This window comes from Pararge aegeria, chromosome 10 (genome assembly GCF_905163445.1).
Source record: "Pararge aegeria chromosome 10, ilParAegt1.1, whole genome shotgun sequence".
Taxonomy (NCBI): domain Eukaryota; kingdom Metazoa; phylum Arthropoda; class Insecta; order Lepidoptera; family Nymphalidae; genus Pararge; species Pararge aegeria.
Genome location: NC_053189.1, coordinates 1,159,561 through 1,183,551, shown reverse-complemented (window position 1 = coordinate 1,183,551; position 23,991 = coordinate 1,159,561). Strand labels below are relative to the sequence as shown.

Sequence of the window (23,991 nt, the reverse complement as noted above, 5' to 3'; positions counted from 1 at the left end):
TTATACAAATGTTCTAGTTGTTTTTTACAAGTGGCATTTTATTTTTGTTATGAAATTGAATCATTCATAGCATTGCCCTTAGGGAAAATACTGCAAACTTCAGATGTTGATAGTACAGTAAGAGCCTACAGGCCAGTACGATGCTTAATATATCGCTTGACCAATCACGTCACTGACCGTCTCAAAGAGGAATGCGAATACCAGGGTTACCAACCTCACTACAACATTACGGGTATTGGCGCGCGTTTTGTATTTTTGTCGTGCCGCTCTACTCTGTGAAAGAAAATATTCAATAATCCCATCTGTTCGCCGGCTGTATTCTGACTGTGCCGGGCATCAATTGAACTGTGATTTACACGTATTGTTTTGTTGACGGCTGACGCCGCTGCACCGGCCGGCTTCTACAGTGTTTGGTATTTTCGGTACCTATCTAATCAGTTTTTACTGCATTGCGTTATCGTGAACTGTGGTTTTATGTGGTTTATTCTATAATCGGAACGAAATGTGAGTACCTATATTTTATCAGAATAATATTCAGTAGTTATTTCCTAGAAAATCCATACTTACGGGTTTAATTTTCCTGAAGTATATTGAAAATCATTTGATATTAAAGTTAGGTAGGTATTTTGCTTTTATGCTTACCTAATGCGGTGTATATTTTATTGATCCATATGAAATTGTTTACTTGCATGACGTAACTTTGCTATCACTTATGGTATGAGATTAATTACACACATAGGTAATAAAAGAAAAGGTGACACGACAGGAAATCGAAAATTATGCGAAGACTACGTACAATTCCCGATTTCCTGCGAATTTAATAAGAATTTTTGCTATGATACATAGAGGACGATCATAAACTTTCAAAGCCACATTCTATTGGTTTTTTTCTCTATTGGTTTATTTTCTGAGATGATATTATTTCCTGATTTGTATGTAAAAGTTATGTCAAAATAGGTTTTGCCATTCCAAAAATTAACTCTAACCGGATAAACAGAAATCACTTTATTGGGTAAATAAAATTAGGTTTTTATTCTCTCTTGCGAGGGTACACGATTCAAGTCCCAATATTATTTTGTGTTTATGACTGCTATGAATCAATAATTTAATATAATACATCGATCATTAGATCAATAGTCCCGCGAGATAACCTATCGAAATTTCACGCGGACAAATTCGCGTCTGTATTAAGTACCTAGGTAGGTACATTCAAGTAAAACTTTGGACTGAGACTGTCTTCCAGAAAACTTCAGACTTCACTAGGTATTTAAAGGTACATAGATTAATCTATCTAAGCTGATTGTTTTTAATGTGGAAAGACTTGCAATTTAGCTGATCCTATAACCATTTGATGAGGATCTGATAAAGATCTTCGGAGGTAGATTAAAGGTCTCCTCAACGGATACCTATAAATAACTAATCTGTAGGAGGGGCCTAATTTAAATGCGTCACTGGCAATAACAAACACTATAAGTAGGTACATATTTATTTACCCACTTTAATGACTCATGGTTTTGAACCATAGTCACTAACTATGGGGACTGTGGGTCTTAACAGAAAGTTATAGTCACTCAGAGTATCTTGACCTGGTCAAATTAGAAATTTCTTATCTAGTGGAACTAGAGTGCATGCACCTCTAACTATTCAGAGTTACGTGCGTTTTTAATTCATGCAATCAAATATCCCTTGCTTTAACGGTGAAAGAAAACATCCTGAGAGTTCTCGATAACGTTCTCAGGGTCGTGTGAAGCCTTCCAATCCGCACTCTGTCAGCGTATTGGATTACAGCCTTCTGATTCATACTTCCAACTCTTCTCATTCTGAGAGGCGATCCGCGCCCTGTAGTGAGCCAGTTATAAAATAAATATACTACGACAATACACAAACCGCCATCAAGCCCCAAAGTAAGCGTAGCTTCTGTTATGGGTACTACGATGACTGATGAATATTTTTATTAATAATATACATAAAATACTTATAATATACAGATAAACACCCAGACACTGAAAAACATTAATGTTCATCACACAAACATTTTCCAGTCGTGGGAATCGAACCTACGGCCTTTGACTCAGAAAGCAGGGTCGCTGCAAACTGCGCCAATGGGCCGTCTAAATGTGTGAGTTGATAATTATGATGATGGTGAGAATCAGAGCTACCCCCTGAGTTGTATATGTATAGCCCAAGACGTGGCAATGGGTGGGGTATAGTTTGGAGGATCGATTTATTTTAGGATCCTAAGGTCAATACGCCCCGCGCCGAGCCCCCCCCCGCGCCGCTACGGAGCTAACCTGCCTATAGTTCTGCCATTACTTTCAAGCAATGGCAGAACTATACCATTAATCGGTTTGTAGGCGGCACAGAATTAAGAACATACAGAAGCCTCATTCAGCCACTATTATATGTATAACATTGTGTCCAAAAACAGTGAAAACTCCTCGCGCACGTCTTACTTCACACCCGCGGAATGTTGAATGATAAACGTTTAGAACGTTAGAGATAAAATGTCAACTGCTAAATGGTATGAAGTGACTCGCCAACTGTTCGAGATGATGGTCATATTAGAACTATGTAGTTACATTTGTAAACACGTCACGTAGATTCAATAACTTTTTCAACCGGTTGCAAACTGGTCGTCTTCATACAAAACGCAAAATTTGACGGCCGTAGTTAAAAACTGACCGTAAATTTTGTATGCAGATGACATACCTATGTACATGATGTAAGGAAGTTAGTGAGTGGGGGCAGAAGGTCAAGAAAAAATGCATTACTAACGAATTTTAGCCCTCCCGTTTATAATATAAATGATTCATTGTTGTTAGTAGCGTTGTGCTACCAAATACGTGTTCATCCGCCTTCCCACTGAATGCTATTTTTAGCCGTCAAGGATATTATGAAATCAAGACCTAGGTACGTGACGTCCTATATGCTACGTGACGTCATTACCTACCTACCTTTTTACAACGATGATGTGGTCGGGATGGTAGAGATAGTGAGATTTTAATACAGTTTACAATCAGAACTCAGTAGAGTTTCACAATGGTAGTTTACTCATTAATAGCGGATTTGTGCCACAATTACATAATTCAAAAAGCAAAATCTTTTTATCAGAAAGTGATTTGTGCCCTTACTATCGATGCCTTATTCCACGGCTACAATTAAAAGGTCCCAGACACGTGAAAACGCAGCTGAGACCAACAACGAGGGAAGACAGGTTAAATGGGCTTTGTATGCTAAGTGTACCTTGAAAACTTGTAACGTACTTGTAACTAAAAACGTTCTGCTGAAGATCCTCAAAAGATACTTCTAAAGTAAGTCGAATTTAAAAACCGCTAAGCTTGTCTACGGCTGTACTATTTGTATCCGACTGGTTTTGATGACATTAAAAAGGTTACATTAAAAAAAAAAGAAACAAAGTAGTAAAATGTTGTTTTAGCCAGTTTTCTTTTTTTTTTCTGGCAAAATGAGTGAATCTTAACAAGAAAGATACATTTTTCAATTTTATTAAAATAAAAGAAAAATGCAACGCAAGCTGCGAAGATAATTCGCAAAGATAAACGCTATTTTACTACCTATAAAGCATTTGCGGATGATGGGAAAATAGTAAAATTGGAAAAAGTTTGTGAGCTAGCAACATTTCGCGGGTGTGAAAAACGACGTGCGCGGGGCGTTTTCACTGTTTTTGCACACAATGCACTGCATGCATGCAATAATGGCTGAATGAGAATTCTGTATTGTCTTAATTATGTGCTATTGGTACTATACTTAAAAAAGTAACTTAATTTTTTTTTTGAGTTACTAAAAAAATACTCGCAAATTATCAGACTAAAATAAAAAAAATAGCAGTACTTAATGTAATAAAAAAACAACTTTGAATATTATGAGCTAGGTAGAGTAACCTTGAACCTTATCAACCCGTTACCGACCCATTACAAGGCACCGGTTTCCTCTCAGAATAAGAAGGGTTAAGGCCGTAGTCTACCACGCTGGCCATCAAATAGATGGACGAGCCTAAGCTTTAGCTCTAAATCCAACGTATTGCTTCATAGTGGGTTGGTATGCTTAAGGAAATAACTTAACTTTTAGCTCACAACTAGTTTTGTCCGCAGTTTCGCTAACGTTAAGTTAAACTTTATATTAACTTCAAATCCTTATTGGCCCCCTTAAAATTAAATTTCAAAAACGTTTTCCTAACTGACGAATTCATATTTATTCTGATATAAATATAGTATATTAATAGATTTCGTGATATTAATTCATAATTTTACAATAAATTACCCATTGTGTATTAAACGTAATCTGATAGAAAAGTCCAGTTATAGTATAAAAGACTATGTAATAGATAAAAAAAGCTTGCGTGTGAATTATTGCCCGAACCAGGTAATAATTTTAAATGAAAAAAACACCCGGCTAAGTTTGACCTGGGCTTCTTCTAAGACCAGGAAGCGTTTGGAACCCTCGTAGCTTTAGTTTTAAGTTTACGAATATGGTTATGGCCATTAACTCACTACCGTGTACACATTATTAATATTGTAATATACGCATTTTAAGTGCCATCTATGGGTCTACTTGCATAAAGACATTTTGAGTTGACTTTGACTTTGTCACCAGAGCAGATTGAGAAGCGTTTAGGCCGTAGGCTGTCCAAATATATCGGACAGAAGCAGGCGTTACTTTGTGGAATTCCATGATATATTACAAAAATAAAGTTTAATTTTCTATACTCGGCAAAAAGCAGGAGAATCTGTGTTAAAAGCAATTTCTTCACTGTGTTGACTTTACAATGAATAACTGTTAAAGACGCGGATTGGTAGAGTTCACACGCCCTCTCTTTATTTTAAACTCTTTATTGCATGCACAACCAAAGAAAAACGGTTTACAAAAGGCGGACTTAATGCTATAGCATTTCCTACCAGACAACCTTCGGAAGAACGAGAAAAACGAGTGTGGGACGTGGGTGTGGTTAAAACAAAAGTTATGATATTATAAAGTCCTTCGTCCACATATGAGTAAACCTTAAAAACTAGTCGGTATGTTGTCGCAGACTGCTTTTTAGAACTTACAGAGTTTTCGTTCGACCGATTTACTTTGCAAATCCGACTACCGCGAAAAGTTTTTTTCTTTTCAGGTTAATATATAGCCTATGGCACTCACAAATAATGTGGCTTCGTATAAGTGAAAGATTTTTCAAAATCGGTTCAGTAGACCCAGAGATTACCTAGGTAACCCAGAGGTTACCTTTAGTGTTACAAATTCACCTCTTTATTAAGTATAGAAGTATAGATATATTATTAAATGATATATACAGATATTATTTGAAGATATATTATACAAATAGGCATTTATATTAAAGAAAAACAAAGTTTCCTCACGATTTTTACCTTCACCGTCTATAGCAAGTGATATTTTTTAGCTTTTAATCAAAAACGCACCTAGCTCCGAACGGAGTGTACCTACATGTCGGGGATCGCACTAGGTTCCCCCGAACGGGAAACCGAAGCTTTACCCACAGGGCTATCGCCGCTTCATTGAAAACCGGTAACATTTTACAGACGTTGTCAAGAGCATTATTAAATTAAAAAAAACATTCTTTTAATTCCCTATTTCAAATAATGTGCACCTCATATTAGTCGATAGCGTTGGGTAAGCGACGATGATCCAAGTCAGTAAATGGATGGGTGCCCGACTTTGAAAGTTAAAACAACCAACATTTGTGCATAAATGAATAATAATAAAAAATCCAACAAAGAATAGTAATCGTTAAAGGAAGAATAGAAATGGAATTGTTAGTTAAATCGTATGCTAAAGGATAAACTAGAAAATTTCTAACATTATTTTATACAGGCCTAGCAGTGAAGTCCGCATATTATATGTGGCAATTCGAGCTTATGTATTCAGTATTTGCAGAATTTAGGCAAAACTAAATTAATATTACAACTTATCCCGGACTAAGGGATTTAATAAATGGGTTAAACATTTAACGGAGCCATGGTGTGAAAGTGTCAAACACATTTACCCCCACTCCCAAAGGAACTGTGCTGAACTGTGTATGTGAGGAACTGTGTGTGCTGCGGACGGAAAAGTATAGATAACTTTGTAAGTTGATGAATTTGACTAGAATATTAAATTGAAAAATGATGTATTTTCATACACTTTACGTTATTTAACCTCAGTATGATGCCGCGTGAATGTAGCCTTACGTTTCCTCCGCGGGTCATTATAAGTCACTTAGTGCATGCAATCATTGTATTTACCTACTCGCAAGTTTGTATCATGAGCAACGCTAGATAATAGGTAAATAACACCTATTAGTACCTTTGCCATAGTCCAAGTATGGACTATGGACCTATCTGTCAAATACATACGTGCCTTACGTCCGTTTTCTTTAATAACTCTACCTGTAATTTGATGATTAGTGTCTTAGCAAAGTTGTTATTTATTAAAACTAGCGTACCCAGCCCGCTTCGCCGGGCTAGATTTTGCTTTATTTAAACAATAAACTTACATTATTAAATTGTTAATTTAAGTCTCATAATATATTAAATCATTTATTTCTCTCCGTATTCATTCTATTCTATTCTCTTCTCTAGCGGGTGAAGATCATTATCTACACCCATGTACACCCAACAATAGAATATCATCATAGTAAATAAAAGCTGTATTTGACAGTTTGACAGTTCAAAAATAGGAGTGCTCCGATCGTCACCAAACTTTACAGATTACTCGCCAGGTCAATCCGGAGATTCCCTGAAAGTTTAATTGAAATCGGTCTTGCCGTTTCGGAGCCTATATGGAACATACCCACACTTCTTCTTCTTCTTTTTCTTAGTCGTTTCAGTCTTGACAGACTGGTCGAGGTCGTCATCTCGGTGTTGTGGCTCGCTTGACAATACTATATACTACCACCCACACACTTTCTCTTTTATATATATAGTTTTTTGGGTATTATATTTTATCAGAAGTCTGTGTTTTTGATAACAATTCTGTAAGGAGAACTTCTGGATCAATAAAACTACGTTTGCATCCACCATTCAATCCTTAAATTCCTTTTCTAATACGTCAGCACGACAAACACCCGTTCTTGATGCCCGCGCTGACCCGAACTGACTTTTTCACTTTTGTTTTTCATCTAAGCTGGAATGCTTTTAATATTATAACGCAAAAAAAAAAACCTAACAACTTAAATTTTAACTTTTTTTGCAACTTTCTGGTTAGCAATGTTCAGTGCTATTTGGGGCTAAGGATGACAACAGTTGCACGATCCTGCCAGTCGAGAGGAGGAGACCGCTTAAAGCCATAAGACCGCGATTGCGCATGTTTATTTTTTTATGTATTACCTACTGTTTCCAATATTTATTATCTTGATCCCTTAATTGTGTGCAATAAAGTGTTTATGTGTGTGTGATCTATCTATCTATCTATGTATCTAACATATATTATTGTTTTATATTATTTTATATTTTGTATATTATTTTATAACGAATTGCCAAATGAAATCCTTGAGATGTCTCTCAATAAGATCAAATTTTATATAAAACGTAAGATTACAGAAAAATCCTATTATAATATTAAGGATTACTTAAAAGATTAAAAAGCTTGGGTAAAAAGCATAGCTTAATATAAATTTACTGTGAGATTGTGAGAGCAAAAAAAAAACAACCCTTACAATTAGGTATGTAAACATATATGTATGAACGATTCATAAGTGCCTGTGATAGGTCTATATTAATAAGGAAATTTTGAATTTGAATTTAACAAATCTAATTTGAAACCTTTATTCCAGATGTCTCGGCTAAGTATAGTGATATTCGGCGCGACCGGCTTCACGGGCAAGCACGCCGTGCGGGAGCTGGTGCGAGTTGGCAAGGCCGACAGCGCCCTCACGTGGGGCGTCGCGGGCCGCTCCAGGGACAAACTGCAGAGCATGCTCGACGAGACCTCCAAGGCGACTGGTACGTATTCATTACTAGGACATTACCGGCCCACCATCCGGAGCACTCTCAGCACAGCTAGCATGAGTAAGACAGTCAAAGAACAGTTTTCTCCCCGGTGAAAGGATACAAATTTAAACAGGTGATAAGATAAAAATAATTATTTAAATCGTTTATAATTTGTAGGAGTTATGGTGTAAAATCGCCAAAAACTTTCATCCCCTCTCCCGAAAGAACCGAGCTTAATATCGGGATAAAAAGTATCCTATATTACTTCTTACACTTCCAAGAGTATGTGTACAAAGTTTCATGAGGATCGGTTAAGTAGTTTTTGCGTGAAAGCGTAACAAACAAACTTACATTGACATTTATAATATTAAGTAGGGATTAGTAGAGATAGGGATTAGGGTCAGGTAAAGTTTTTTATTCAGAACAATTCCAAATATCTGATCTGAAATGCTCTCCGACATTTCATTTTCCTTATCAATAATAATTTAAGTGTCTCCAAGAGACACGCCCGTCTTTAAGATACACTTGACTAAATTGGCCTCGGTGTTGCAACGTTGGACGTGAGACTTAAATTACATAGCTGTAGGATTTGCTGCGGATGGCTGATACAGCAGTAAAAAAGTCAGGCAGACTTTTTTGCAAAATCGTATAGGTACCTACCGCTTAGATTTCATAATATTAGTCATTGTGGTTTTACAAAATTATTTACATAACTTATATCCACTTAAAATGTTAATGGTGTGTGTTTGTTGTATCTACTAATCTAAAGATGTTTTGCTGATATAAACATCTGCATGTTGAATTTTTTTAGAAATATTATTAGGTCCTTACATATTACGAAATTGGCGTTTTGTTATACTGGCCCATTTGATCTCAAATATCTATTCTTTGGTAAGGTATTAAAATTTTTAATTTGTCTAGCTTACTTACTCTTCGTGCTTGTTCCTCTTTTGGTTATTTCTTTGCGTTACTCAGTTTACAAAATTTAAACTTGGAATATCGCGTTATATTTAAGTAAGAATTCCATCGTGACATCAATGCTGCAGGATAGCTCGAAGGAATAATTAAGTGTATGTCGCAAAAGAAAACACATTGCGTTTTTGGTTCCAATGTTTACGTTCTGACAATTTCGATCTGCAAAACAAGCCCCAAAGTTGATAATGAGGAATTAAAGGCTATTGTGAAAGCGGATCCGTCGCAAACCACGTCGGTGATAGCTGCAGGCTGCAGTGTTACTGATAAAACTGTTTTAATCCACTTGAAACTAATTCGGAAGGTGAAAAAGCTTGGAAAGTGAGTACCCCTAGAATTGAGTGCAGGAAAGGGCAAAAGCGCGTCGACTCCTGTGTTACATTACTCAACCGGCACAATAATGAAAGGATTTTAAATCGAATCATTCATTACCTGCGATGACAAGTGGATCCTATATGATAATCGGAAACAGTCAACGCCATATATACGCCCTGATGAAACAGCCATATCCTGCCTCAAGCGAAAATAAACTCAAAAAAAATATTTGTTAGGGTTTGGTGTATTAGTGCCGGTGTCGTTTACACTGGGTTGTCTATTGTCAGCAACTGCAAACCACGATGGAAAAGCTAGCTGCTAAACAACCAAGGCTGGTCAATCGCTCTAGGCCTCTGCTGCTTCAGGACAACGCTAGACCACACACTGCCCATTAGACGGCTACCAAATTAGAGGAGTCTCAGACGATATACAACAGCAATGTCTTAGACATCCACTGTACTCCCCGGAGTTTGCTCCAACAGATTACTATTTATTTCGATATTTAGATAACTTCTGGCAAGGGAAAGAATTCAACACAGATGGGACAGTCCAAGCGCCTTGAAAGATTTTATTCGTTCCCGTCCGAATGGTTTTTTTATTAGTAAAGGGATCTTCTATGGGATGGCAAAAGTGCACTTTATAATATTTAGTCTAAAATAATACTTTGACTAAATTAATGAATTTTATTAAAAAAAAATAGACTTTATGTCCCTCCTTTACAAAACGCCAATTTCATATGTAAAGATCTAATATTGTGTTATCAATTATTTATATTTTATTTATGTTTGCAAAGCACTTCAAAGTATTCATAGCAAAGTTGCTTACTAAGTAATAACTAGGTATGTATAACCTGTTCACTTAGTCATTCCGATCTCAATCGGTAACTGAATTCCTTAGGTCTTACTTTAGACTTTATTACCATATTCCAGTATTTCAATGTTTAGAAATATGCACCTCTTACTTTAGTCGGAGGGAAATGAAAAAACAGAGAACACAACATAAAACATACAGAAGCCGTGTACACGACTAATATAGAAGCAGCAAAAACCAATGCTTCTCAAATTAGACACTTCATACCTTTTAACAGGTTACAGTTCTTATTTAACCTCTAAAACGTTTACTGCAAGCACAAAATTAGTGTTCTGTATATTCTTAATTCTATGCCTACTACTATAAAAGATGGCATCACGCTTTTATCCAGTAGTGTAAAAGCGCAATGATAAACTAGTGGCCACTATAGCCGCCATGTTCGATTCCCGGCATACACTTTCAACGTTTCGGAGATATGTGCGTTTTTAATTTACCAATAAAATATCATCATCCGCAGCCTATTAACGTTCCACTGCTAGGCACAGACCGCGTCACTCATAGGAGAGAAGGTTTAGCAAAGACCCACCTCGATGCTCCAATGATGGTTGGTGGGTACGGGCGATGATCAAAGTTGGCGAGTCCACCAGCCCGCACTAAGCCAGCATGGTGGACTGAACCCTTCCAATTCTAAGAGGAGACCCTAGCTCTGTAATGGACCAGTAGTGGGTTAATGATAATTCCTAGCGTAAAAACTTCCATAAAATAATGAATGTTTTTTTAACTAAGGAAATCCGTTGGCGGCAAAGTCAATATTTGTTCAGTGCTTTCTATTTTCGGGGCATGCGCATTAATGAGTCCATTGGTACCATTGCTCCGTTCCATATTTACATTAACTTCGAACTACTGAGTGTAAATACGCTATGGCCTCCAAACCTCTTTGCTCTAGGTACTCAGTACTCGTTGTTAAGAAATCGGAAGCTTTATTATGAAAATTAAGCTTAATTTGCTATAGTCCGCGAACAGCAGGATAATCTGTATGGTGTAATTATATATAATGGATTTTCGCAAAGTATCGCCTGCTTCTATCCAATATCGGAAGCTTTGTACATTTTTTCGTACCCTGGGATACAGTCCATCACGTAGATGCTAACAGATGAAAAACAACCAGGTTTTAACCTGAAGTATACAGCTTTTTTTTTGCTTGTGTTATGGGTAATAAGATGACTGATGAATAATTATACATGAATATTTATAAAATACAGATAAAAACCCAGACACTGAAAAACATTTGTGTTCATCACACAAACATTTTCCGGCTGTGGGAATCGAAGTCACGGCCTTCGACTCGAAAGCAGGGTCGCTGCCCACTGCGCCAATCGACCGTCAAAGTTTAATAGAGTTATTTTGAGCCTAGTGGTTAGAATGTTTAACTAGGATCACGAGGTCCTGGATTTGAATCCCCGGTCAAGCCAATAACGTTTGGGTAGCTAGGTATTACTTATTGAGTTAGTAGGTAGAAATTTTCAATGCTAGCCCAGACTTAGTTGGAGGTGGCCACCCCTTACCTCGTTGCCAGGCGTCCGGATAAAGCCGGAAATAGTTAGGCTTTTTGATTGCGTGTCCGGTTAAAAAAAACGGTGTCCAATTTGTCCGGCTTTTTTTAGGCTTTTTACATTTCGCAAAAAGATTTTAAATATTTATATCGAATTTATTTTTATGGATGGCTTCATTTGACTGATTATAAAAAAAACTACTTAGACTGCCGTGGCATTCGATTTTATTTATATTTCATCAAAAGGGTCTCTTACTAAAACGTCCAGCCCAAATGTACGGGCAAACTAGCTGATCTGTCTGGCTAGTAAGTTTGGCGGGCCACGTCCGGATGACGTCATAAATTGGTACATAGGATAATTTTAAGCAAATTGATTAAAAAACAAAAACCCTAGAAACGCGGACGAAGTCGTGGGCCACAGCTGGTATAATTTAATTTGCAGTTGATTGTATAGCTGTATATTTGTGCCATATAGGTATATAATTGACTGCACCTTGATAAGAATGACCTTTGGTACTTAGCGTCGGGTCGCTATCTTTAAATACCTACTTACTGTTGTTTATTTATCGACGTCCTGAAAAGGAGCAGTTTTTTATATTTGACGGCCGCCTGGCGCAGTGGGCAGCGAACCTGCTTTCTGAGTCGTGGCCGTGGGTTCGATGCCCACAACTGGAAAATGTTTGTGTGATGAACATGAATGTTTTTCAGTGTCTGGGTGTTTATCTGTATATTATAAGTAATTCTGTGTATTATATTCATAGAATGTTCATCAGCTATCTAAGTACCCATAACATAAGCTACGCTTACTTTGGGGTATTTATTATTTATTTATTTTATTATATATACATTTGGGCATAATGTCTAACCTGAAACTGAAAACGACATCTTATCAACCGTGATTGCCGCAATCGCATAAAATGTTTGATGCCCGGTATAATGTCCGGTTTAGTGGCGAAGCGGTGATAGCGCAGTGGGTAGGAGCTCGACTTTACTTTTTGGGGCGAGCTCGAATCCCAGCACGCACCTCTAACTTTTCTAAGTTATGTGCGTTTTAAGTAATTAAAAATATCACTTGCTCGACGGTGAAAGGAAACATCGTGAGGAAACCTGCACGCCTGAGAGTTCTACATAATGTTCTCAAAGGTATGTGGAGTCCACCAATCCGCACTGGGCTAGCGTGGTGGACTACCACCGTGGTGGGAGCAGACCCGTGCCCTGTAGTGGGCCAGTAATGGGTCCATGTGATGAATGATAGTGGCAATTTGGGAATTAATAATTTTCTGAATTTCTCTGGACTGGTCTGTCTCCCACCCGGGAGACACGAACTGTGGTTAGTTAACCTACCACCACACAACAAATATGCCATCAAGCGATTTATCGTTTCGGTACGGCGCCACTTAGAAATCGATTAGGGGTATAGGTTTAATGTAACAGGTTAGCCCGCTACCATCTTAGATCGCATCGACATTGAACTCCAGACATTAAAGGGAATTGATCAAATATTGGGCCTCGATTTTCTGAGGCATTGAAGTCTTTATTTATTTTATTTATTTTATTGACAATCAACAGGTTACAATAACTCAAAACTAAACAGAAAATGAAAAAACATATAAATGTTATATTGTAGACCCACTTAGCCACATGTGGCACGAAGGTTATGTGAAAAAAGTGTAATTACAAAAGTTGTAGGTCTCTTTATTACCTACAAGTTTTCATTTAATTTTTTTCCATAGGACTTGTAGAAACACCGTTTCTCACCCTTAAAAACTAACCCCCTTCCACTTCCCGACCTCAGATCGCCCTAAATTATTTTTCCTTTCATTCTTGTTATATTCTCGTCCTTTTTTAACGGGTTTCGTCCTACTATTATTTATTTTCGTTTCAAAAATTATCGACCCTGGTCTATAAAGTGTATTTCATTTCATTCATTTCATTCAGACTCGGAAAGACGAAATATATGTTCAGGAATCACGGTAGAAGCAAAAAAAATAGGTCTTTTACGTGTATTGAGATCCAAATATAACAAAGTGACCAAATATAACATAGTGTGAGCATCAAAGATCCCCTGACCAGTAACAAAATATTTATGTCATAGTCAATGTACTAGTGCTAAATTTAAACGTATATCCTCCTATAAATGGCATCATTGAAATTTAAGTGTACATTATTATTTTCAGGTGAAGACTTATCGTCAGTGAAGATCATAGTAGCTGACGTTGGGGACGAGAAGTCTTTGAAGGAGATGTGCTCGCAGGCCCACGTGCTGGTGAACTGCTGCGGGCCCTACCGCCATTACGGCGAGCCAGTGGTCAGAGCCGCCATCGACGGCAAGGCGCACTACGTCGACGTCAGCGGGGAGCCGCAGGTAATGACAGCGGGACTGGCTGCTGGAGTACATTCCAAATGAGATGCGAGAATAGATGCAAATGCAAGACTACACTATGCGAGTAAATTATATAATTACTAGCTATTGCCCGCGACTTCGTCTGCGTTTGATTTTGTTTTTTGATGTGGCATTAAATTTAGTTGTCGCGCAAAAAAATTTAAAGTATTCAGTATCGCTAAGCCGCTTAAATGAGGGGTTTGCTGCTGTCCGCTGAGGAGTTCTGTCCTCTATCTTCAACCACGGTTTGGGCAAAATTAAACACATATTATAACCTCTATAGTACAAAAATCATTATTTAAATCGGTTATAATTTGTCGGAGTTATGGTGTAAAATCGTCAAACACTCATCCCCTCTCCCAAATGAACCGAGCTTTATATCGAGATAAAAAGTATCCTATATTACTTCTAACACTTCCAAGAATATGTGTACAAATTTTCATGATGATTGGTTTAGTAGTTTTTGCGTGAAAGCGTAACAATAACAAACAAACTTACATTGACATTTATAATATTAGTAGGGATGATGATTTATTAATTGTCCACAATAACCAAGGTTGAGATGATTATAATCACAACAACGTACGGTAACAATCAAGTGAATTAATAAAAAAAATGTACTCGTGATGTTACATTGTCTTTTCAATGAATATAATTTTCTTAGTTCAGCTTAAAAGGATGACTCTCAAAATAGGAATTAGATTAGGCGAAAAAGCTGCTGCATTTTGTAGTTAAAAAATTATTAATCGAGTGTAATTCATTAAAATAATATCTAAATAAATCTATAAAATAAGAATAAAACCTCGCTAGGTTTTCCTGTAGTTTAATAGTCGAAATTTGCGAAATTATTATTCTACTAGCGCGTACTTAGCGCGTTCGACTAAACAAACAAAAGCGCGTTCAAAAGCTTTATCATATTAATGCTGACCCGTGCCCACTTACAATTAAGTGGGCACGGGTCAGCTATAATACGAGGGGTGATCCAAAAGTAATGATACTAACGACGGTAATTATAGTTAAAAAAATAATTTATTTTCTACGTAGTCTCCTAACTAGTCAAAACATTCGCGGCATTAGCGACATCTCTACAGTGTGGCGTGCATAGAGGGTATGCACAGGGTATGCAGATGATATAAAATGAAGAAAATCTCCAGTAGGAGTTATAAAAAACTTAAGGATAGGCATTGTAAGAGTTATAAAAGGCCTACCCTTAACTAAGAGTTATAACATTGCTCTAGTGGAATTAATTATCCAGGGAGGAAATAGAGGAATAAATTAATCGACAGCCGGTTGGCGCAGTGGGCAGCGACCCTGCTTTCTGCGACAAAGACGGTGGGTTCGATTCACGACACGACTGGACAAATGTTAGTGTGTTGAACATGAACGTTTTTCAGTGCTGGGTGTTTATCTGTATATTTTAAGTAGTTATGTGTATAATATTCATAAAAATATTCATAAGCTGTCTTAGCACCCATAACACAAGCCACGCTTACTTTGGGGCGCTGTGTGTATTTTCGTAGTATGTTTATTTATTTATTTATTCATTTAATATGGAGAATCCCTCCTGTACCGAGATCTAAGTAGATAGTACCACTTAGATCTTGCTTTGTCTGGACGATTATTAGCGTGTTGATCGGATCGGAATGTTGCTCGTAGACACGCAATGTAAGAAGGTACTTTCTCGTCCAATACTGCTATGTATTGTTACCCAAGTTTAATAAGTTATGCGGCGCGGCCGACTCGTTGGTTAATTTATGTTAAGCGTAGTTTACACGAAGCCAGTCTCACTGGATTGGTATTGGCCTCGTAGTAACAGTTTATCAAGCCAATAGAATGTCTTCTATTGGCTTGATAAACTGTTACTACTATTCTGTAGAATACAATAGAATATCTTTATTTGAAAACACACGTTATAAAGCTTTTCCATAATTTTTGATCTCAGTTGTCACAAAATTTGTCGAGCTACTGTGGAAACTGGCCACTAAATAAGTTTCCAGATCCAGAGCAGATACAGTTATAGTCTATTCAATTTTTTAGTGTCGGTACACCGGCAGGAGAATTTAAAATATGAGTAAGATAAACGAAAGTTAAATAGGCACTCATTTTTCATCACCCGAAGTGTTGGGTTCATTGTGTCATAATGTAGGATCCAACGTCATTACGTTCTCAATCCATACTAAAGTATCGATACCAAGCATAACATCTGTTCTACGTCGATACCTAGTACCTACTAGGTACATCAAAACGAAAATGGCCTCGTCTAAACAGCAAGGGCCGGCCCAGCGGTGGCTCGTCTGCTAAACTGGCGCCAGCCCACTGGTTTCGTATAAACCATGCTTTATGATTGGTGACTAACGACCAGTATTGTTTTAAGTTCCCCAAATACAGTTTCCGATTGTCTGTTTGCACTTTGAACCACGATATTGTGCCGATCGACAATTCATTGAATAAGTAGAGTTGTAAAATTAAATGTACCTACCTACCTATAATATATTCGTAAATAATAAATAACAGTTGAGAGGTGCATGAGATTCAATTTCAAAATTTTTGAAGTTCTTTTTCCACTGCAGTCTTAGATGTTAGGCGGGCTTATCTGTTAGGTATATAATTCTAGTATTCAATCTTTACCCTTACTGTTTGTACACTGCGTCGAGTCGTGCCTAAACACGCAAACGTTTGGCACGTATTTGTCGGAAGGGTGGCAAATAGTCACGGCCGTAGCCTCAAATTAAACCAGACAAGAGAAAATTAAAAAAATATACTGTGACAATACACACATCGCCATGTAGTCCAAAGCAAACGTATATATGTGTTATGGGTACTAAGGTGACGGATGAATATTTTTATTAATAAAGTACATAAATACTTCGTATATACAGATAAACACCCATACACTGATAAACATTCGTCACCACACAAACATTGTTCAGCTGTGGGAATAGAACCCACGGCTTTGGACTCAGAAAGGTTCGCTGCTCACTGCGCCAATCGGCCGTCAAAATAAAAAAACTAAAAATTCAAAAATAGCCTCAGCGGGACCCCGGGACATCCTACTTATAAGACCAAAGCGCGAACAGGTGAGGTGTAAAGTAACAATTGATCGAGGTGCTCCAAAATTTAAAATAATAATATTTTTGTCAAGGTGAAACAATAAATTGCTTTGTACTTGGACCTACATACACGTGTTGCGCCTTATTGCGTTGTTGGTATAGCAGTTAGCATGTTTGACTACGGTTCACGGTTTCAGGTGCGAATCCCATAAATTAATAAATATTTCAAGGAATGAATGAATATATGCTTTAATGATCGTGGTCTTATCCTACTAATATTATAAATGCGAAAGTTTGTAAGGATGGATGGATGTTTATTACTCTTTAACGTAAAAATTCATTTGATTAAAAAGCTGGTATCTAAATAATGAGAAATAAGCATTGAGGTATTACTTCCCGGATGAGCTCTGTCACAAAAAGCTCTACTACTACTACACACACTCCCGAACACCTACGTCTCTAAGAACGTCCCTTCAATATTATTATTCATCCGTTCGGGAGGTAGGATGCCACAGATACCCACTAACACCCACACCCACCTACACACGCCTACACAAACATACACACTGACACACCCACACACACACCCACACCCAAACACACCCACACACCCACACACATAACACGCGCGCACACATCAAACTTATAACGAAGGCCACGTCTCCTCCGCAGTTCATAGAGTCGATGCAGCTGGAGTACGACCAGCAGGCGCGCGACGCGGGCGTGTTCGTCATCAGCGCGTGCGGCTTCGACAGCGTGCCCAACGACCTGGGCGTCATACACCTGCAGCGGCACTTCGGAGGTGCCCGCACACACCGCTCACTGTGCGACTTAAACCACCCCGTGCACACACCTTTCAGAACATTGTGAACAACTCTCAGGCATGCAGGTTTCCTCACGATGTTTTCCTTCACCGTTGAAGCTAGTGTCTGTCACTGCGTTTACGACAGTTACATTTACAATATATAAATGAAAACCGAACTAATTCTTCGCAGGCTTTAAGAGGTTTCATTATTTACTTTCTCTGAGACTTACCTGTGAACTGAAAACCTTATAGTTTTTGAGTAAACCACTGCGATAGTTTTTAGTGAAAGGAATCAGATACTCTCAGCTCATGTGACTCCTGTCACTGTATTATGTTCATGAGGTACACGTCGCGTAGCTTAGGTATTATGCGCGAGTCGATCGTTTATCTCCAATAGGGTTGTCACGAGTAAACACTTACAATGTTTTGAATTCGTTTGTATGGAACCTTCCTTTGATTTTATTATTTAATATTTGTACAGGATTTCTCATGAAATATACTATAGTCGGAAAAATGTAATAGGCCCGTTTTGACATTTGTGCAAGACCATAGAATGTAACTTGGAACGAAACTGAAAGAAACAAAAAAATAAAAATCAATTACATAGAGTGTTTTAAAAAATACGTAAATTTTTTTGGGACGTTAAATAATATGAAAGAATATATCGCGAGTATTCTTTTTGCGCTTACTTCATAGTAGCATGCAATTTATAATTGTTGCGAAACGTTCCGAAAACAGTTACGTTCTCAGTCTTTTTTTTTTTTTATACTAGAGCTGTAACCATTTTTTTACTGAATATCGAAATTAAATATTGTGTAGTTATCTTTACTGCAAAGAATGAGCTTGGTTCTCAAAATGGGTTCTAAATAATGAGTCTGAGCTGATGTATCTGACCAAGCGGCACATGACTGAAGCGTTCCCGCGCGCACTGCACAGTTTTTCGTTCCTCATTTTGTAAAGTTGACTGTGCGCTCGTTTAAGTTTGATATATATTGTTTACTATTACGTTAACTATGGCTCTTCTATTTTGGACATTAATTTAAACATAGTGATTTGACTCGATTTTTGTGTTTGTTGTTATATAGTACTAACTCTGTTTCAACATGTTGAAAAGTGGACGTATAATCAACAGCCAGTCACGCGTATTGGTTGTGAAGTTAAAGGAATACTTTGAACGAACGAACACTTTACAATACATAATAATATCAATCAAGTACTGATACAAACTTGAATTGATTTATCGTGAGTATCGAGTACAGAGTCTTATGGTTCCATAACTAGTTACGTCGCGATGACAAATGTAAAAACGGGCCTATTACATTTTTACGACTATAACACATCCTTATTATTTCGTAATTATGTTACACGTTGAATACATTTTTTCTTTTTACTATTTTTTGCGGCCAGGTTTTTAGAATAGTATTAATTTATTACCTTAATATTATTTTATATTTTTTTTATAGTAATATTGTTTCTTTAAAATATAAATATAACCTAAAATAAACTAAATAAAATCTAAATTTAAATTACCTTAATTGTATTTTTTTATTGCTAAAGTATTTTTTATGAAGGTACTCAATTTAACCGTATTGTGAATTCTTAACTCATGTACGACCCTACTCGTATATTTTTCGTTCAAAGCAAATGCCACGTAAATTATTTCTTATAAAAATTTAATGCCGAAGTGATGTGGAATAGTTAAAGTACATAATTAAAACCATTGCAGGTACTTTGAACTCAGTTGAGTCCTACCTCACCACTCAAGCCCCAGCCGAAGGCAGGACGTCTGGCGCTATCAACTATGGTACTTGGGAGTCGCTCATCTACGGGTATGTCCTATAATGTGTAATTGGTGGAGCCCTACCTTGCCACAAGCGCCCGAGCCGAAGGCGAGATAATCTGCGCTATTAACGATGGCACTCGGGAGTTACTCATCTACGGGTATTCAATAATCAGTAGAGTCGGACTTCACCATTAGCGCTCGAGCCGAAGGCTTTTATTAGTGTTTTTCCTACTCTACCATAATATGCCAAATATTGTTTCACGCTTTCCTTATCGTTTCATTTCTAAGTCAATAGAGGGATAAAACTAATATATAAATATTCAATAACCGAAAATTTGCTTTCAGTCTTGCGCATTACAATGAGTTACCTGCTCTAAGAAAAAAGTTGTATCCGGAGAGGCTGCCGACCTTCAAGCCCAAGTTGTTACCGAGGTGAGGGAACTTACTGGACAGTTCTGCTGTCACACTGCGCATTATTCATACAAAATTATACGGTGACAACCAAAACGGTCTTCCTGAGATTCGACGCATTGGTGCTTATCTATTGTAATATCGGTTTTCATTTACACTTTGATATATTCAACCACTAAACCAAAACCGATATTATACTTCAAAGGTTTAGAGGTTATTTATTGTCTCTGAGACTTGTATTACACTTTAGAGGTCTCGCTTTGGAATGTAATGTATACCATTTTTTTTTTTAAATAGATACTAAATATAGGTACTACGACAATACACACATCGCCATCTAGCCCCAAAGTAAGCGTAACTTATTATGTGTTATGGGTATTAAGATAGGTGTTGAATATTTGAATGAATATAATATACATAAATACTTATGATAAACACCCAGACACTGACACTGAAAAACAATCATGTTAATCACACAAACATTTTCCAGTCGTGGGAATCGAACCCACGGCCTAGGACTTAGAAAACTATCTCTCTCTATTTGAATACAAAAAACACACATGTTACAAACTATATACACGCTTAAAAGGGCCTAAATTTAACACATACACATATAACATCAGAAAAAATAGTAATAATTCTAGTTAATGATCCACCTATCTGATGGTAACCGTGTTCTTAACACTGGAATTACTTTGTAACAAAAATCTATATATACTACTACTACAAAAACGTAAAAATAAAAAAAAATACATGTGTGAGACCACAAGATTAAGATGTAAGATCCTGTATGTTTTTCAAAGAGACGAAGTAAAAACAGTTATGTGAAGGAATAAAATCAAATTCAAAATCAAAATTCAAAAATGTTTCATTCATGTAGACCTTATCACAGGCACTTATGAAGCGTTCATACATATATGTTTAAATAATTGTAAGGGGATGGTGATAACTTCATTTGCCAACTTAAACCTAAAGCTACGAGGGTTCCAAACGCACCCTGGTCGTAAGAAGAGCCCAGAACAAATTTAGCCAGCTTTTGTTAAAACTTCACAGTCGAGTTAATGTTGAGCTATGAAGTCAGAGGAATTCATACCCAAGCTTTTTTTGACGTGACAACGTCTTATAATCGATGGAGCCGGCTGCACGCACGAAAAAACATGACGTATGCGGCGTTACCTCGCTCTGAGGCGTTCCATTCAAGGCTTGAAGTGCAAGCGAGAGCGCGGAGCGATGAGTCCGCGTGGACAGCTTCTATACAATAATACATTTACATGTGGCAAGGATGAAGTGCAGTGAGAAGTGAATGTGGTGTCAATTGTTTATAGCAACGATAATATCTATCAAACAAATAAAATTAAAATTTTCTTTTGAAAAATGCAACCATTCCATCAGTATTTTCTTACGACGTCGTCACGTTCAACTATCGTCAGTAAGCCGACTTTACAGACAACCAATTTTTTTTATCATACATGTAATCCTTAGTATTATAATAGGAGGCTAAACAATACCTTATCGTGAACACAAATGATTGTATGTTATCGCTAGGTCAGTAATCCACGCCAGGGAAGACGGCTGGTGCCTGCCGTTCCCCGGCTCGGACTCGTCCGTCGTGTACCGCACGCACCGCCACCTGTACGAGCACGAGCACAAGCGGCCCGTGCAGATCAAGACGTACGTCAAGTTCCCCTCGCTCCTCACCGCCCTGTCCGTCGCGCTCGCCGCCGCCTTCCTCTTCCTGCTCAGCAAGCTCAGCCTCACCAGGGGACTGCTGCTCAAATACCCGCGGGTGTTCTCCCTGGGCCTGGTGGCCAGGGGCCCGAGTGAGGAGGTGACGAGAAATACGCATTTCAAGTTTGAACTGTATGGCGAGGGCTGGGAGGCGGGCGCGGATGTGGAAGCCACGCCTCCCAATAAGAAGGTTAAAGCTCAGGTAAGTCCTAAGGTTTTTCCCACTACAAGTTAGCCCCACTTCCACTGTCACACCCACTCCCATATCTACTGCAACATACACTGCCAGACCCACAGCCACTCCCTCTCCCATATCCACAACAACACCCACTGCCACTGTCACACCCACACCCACGACTACATCCACTCCCACACCCACTCCTCTCTCCACTGTCTATTGAATTTGAATAACTGATATTAACCTGGTACGAGCTGGATGCGTGTTAACCTCAGCCGCTGCGCAGGTGTCGGGCGTGAACCCCGGCTACGGCGCCACGGTGGTGGCGCTACTGCACTGCGCACTCACCATCCTGCGCGAGCGGGACAGCATGCCGAAAGAGTGAGTGCGACACATTGTTACATTGCTTGAAGCTGGCACAGAATTTAGAACATACAGAAACTTATGAAAACTAAGCTTCATTTGCTATACTCCGCGAACAGCAGCAGAATCTGTATGGTGTAATTTATAATTACTTCAATCCGTATACTCTACACCAAACAGATCCTCGGCTATGTACCCTCTACGCACGTTTCGCCCCGAAACCGGAGCACCCTCAGTAGATGTTAACTTTACAATAAATAAAAAGAAAAAAAATATTGTTAAGTTTATTCTAACTATATATATTCTAGCTCTCACACTTTTTCCCATTTTCCCATTTTATGGTAAACGTTTGCAACATTAGAGGTAAAATAATTACTGTCAACATTTAAAAGTAGAAGTGACTAACCGCCTGTTCGAGAAACCTTCAATATTACTTAGTCGTATACAAAGTACACGGCTGCTGTATATTCTTAGTAGCTGGTATTTAAAAGATGCTCTAAGGGGATTCATGCCAAAATACTGCTTAACTATCCCGACGTTGTGCGCTGCTATTATTAAGAACCCAAGTTTCTTAGTAACATTAGAGCCGAGAGGCCATTCAAAAAATCATATCCCGTTATCTTAATCACGATTGGTCTAACCGGGGCACTTTTTATTCCCAATTTGACGGTTCAAGTAGATGGCCCACCTGATGGTAAGTGGAAAACCATTGCCTATAAACTGAACAACACTTCGTAGTGCACACATACGCACGCACACACGCAGGCACGCACACAAGCACGCACGTACGTGTACGCGTCGTTTTTGCTTCGGGGGATTAAAAAAACATAATTGTTTCAGGGGCGGCGTGGTGACCACTGGAGTAGCATTCCGAAACACGCGCCTTATCCAACGTTTGTGTGAAAATAATCTGAAGTTCGAGATTGTTAATGACAAATAAACGACAGTCTACACGCATTTTCATTGGTCGTTGCCCGCGGGTAATCCCCCGCAGGTTTCGCATCGGCCAATTAATTCCAATATAATAGCACGACTATCTTGGACAGGAGACATTTTTCTCCTCGGGGAAATAATTATTTATCACATCTTAAGATTTATATAGCGTATCAAATTATTGTTATTGTTATATTATTAATTTTGTATCGTATATTTTATGTGTTTTTATATGGACCTAGTTGTCTGAAACAAATAAATAAACAAATAAAAATGAAATTTTTACCTCTCTAACAGCTCTATCAACTCACCAAGAATTGGTACACAAATAGAAATGATATCGAAATAATATAATTTTAATAATAAACGAGAGTAAACTTCTCCTAGTCGCTGTTGTTGTCGCTTTGTCAGGTGTACGCTTGAATTTCTCCGATTATTTCAAGGGATAACTTTGTCATAATCGGGGGATGTTTGTCTTGGATATCATCGGGGATATAATTTCTGTCTCCTGCCGTGCTGCGGGAATTCCGCGCATGTTAAAAATGCGCTTTTAACCTATAATCAAATGAAAATTAGCATAAAAAAAACTAATTTATAATATTTCCATAACAGTGTAAGTAAGCTACATACGAAATATTATAGATGTTTGAGAGTAGTACCAAAAAGTTATAAATGCATTGCATTGCATGTATATGAAATTCGTTATAATTTTTATGCACTTTTACCACAACAAATTTAATCAAGGGACGTTTTGTGCGCGCTCCGACT

At 37.9% G+C, this 23,991-nt stretch overlaps 1 protein-coding gene across 3 annotated transcripts; it reads left to right on the top strand.

The window, feature by feature from the left end:
- The first annotated feature begins 237 nt into the window (after nucleotides 1–237).
- On the top strand, nucleotides 238–23,241 carry LOC120626952 (saccharopine dehydrogenase-like oxidoreductase). Of its 3 annotated transcripts, none has more exons than XM_039894767.1 (9): nucleotides 238–422; nucleotides 7,784–7,952; nucleotides 13,767–13,954; nucleotides 17,695–17,824; nucleotides 19,554–19,656; nucleotides 19,956–20,042; nucleotides 21,567–21,951; nucleotides 22,214–22,308; nucleotides 23,131–23,241. In XM_039894767.1, exons 2-9 carry the CDS (start codon nucleotides 7,784–7,786, stop codon nucleotides 23,228–23,230), a joined length of 1,257 nt encoding a protein of 418 aa, XP_039750701.1. In that variant the 5' UTR covers nucleotides 238–422; the 3' UTR covers nucleotides 23,231–23,241. The 3 variants fall into 3 exon arrangements, with proteins under 3 accessions (XP_039750701.1, XP_039750700.1, XP_039750702.1); XM_039894766.1 differs by having other exon boundaries at nucleotides 238–504; XM_039894768.1 differs by lacking the exon at nucleotides 238–422 and adding an exon at nucleotides 3,293–3,311.
- Nucleotides 23,242–23,991: the final 750 nt, after the last annotated feature.

Coding starts and splice junctions, on each gene's coding strand:
- LOC120626952 (XM_039894767.1), top strand. CDS start 7,784: ATGTCTCGGCTAAGTATAGTGATATTCGGCGCGACCGGCTTCACGGGC. Junction 19,657..19,955: donor TGGGAGTCGCTCATCTACGG/GTATGTCCTATA, acceptor ATTTGCTTTCAG/TCTTGCGCATTACAATGAGT. Junction 22,309..23,130: donor CGGGACAGCATGCCGAAAGA/GTGAGTGCGACA, acceptor TAATTGTTTCAG/GGGCGGCGTGGTGACCACTG.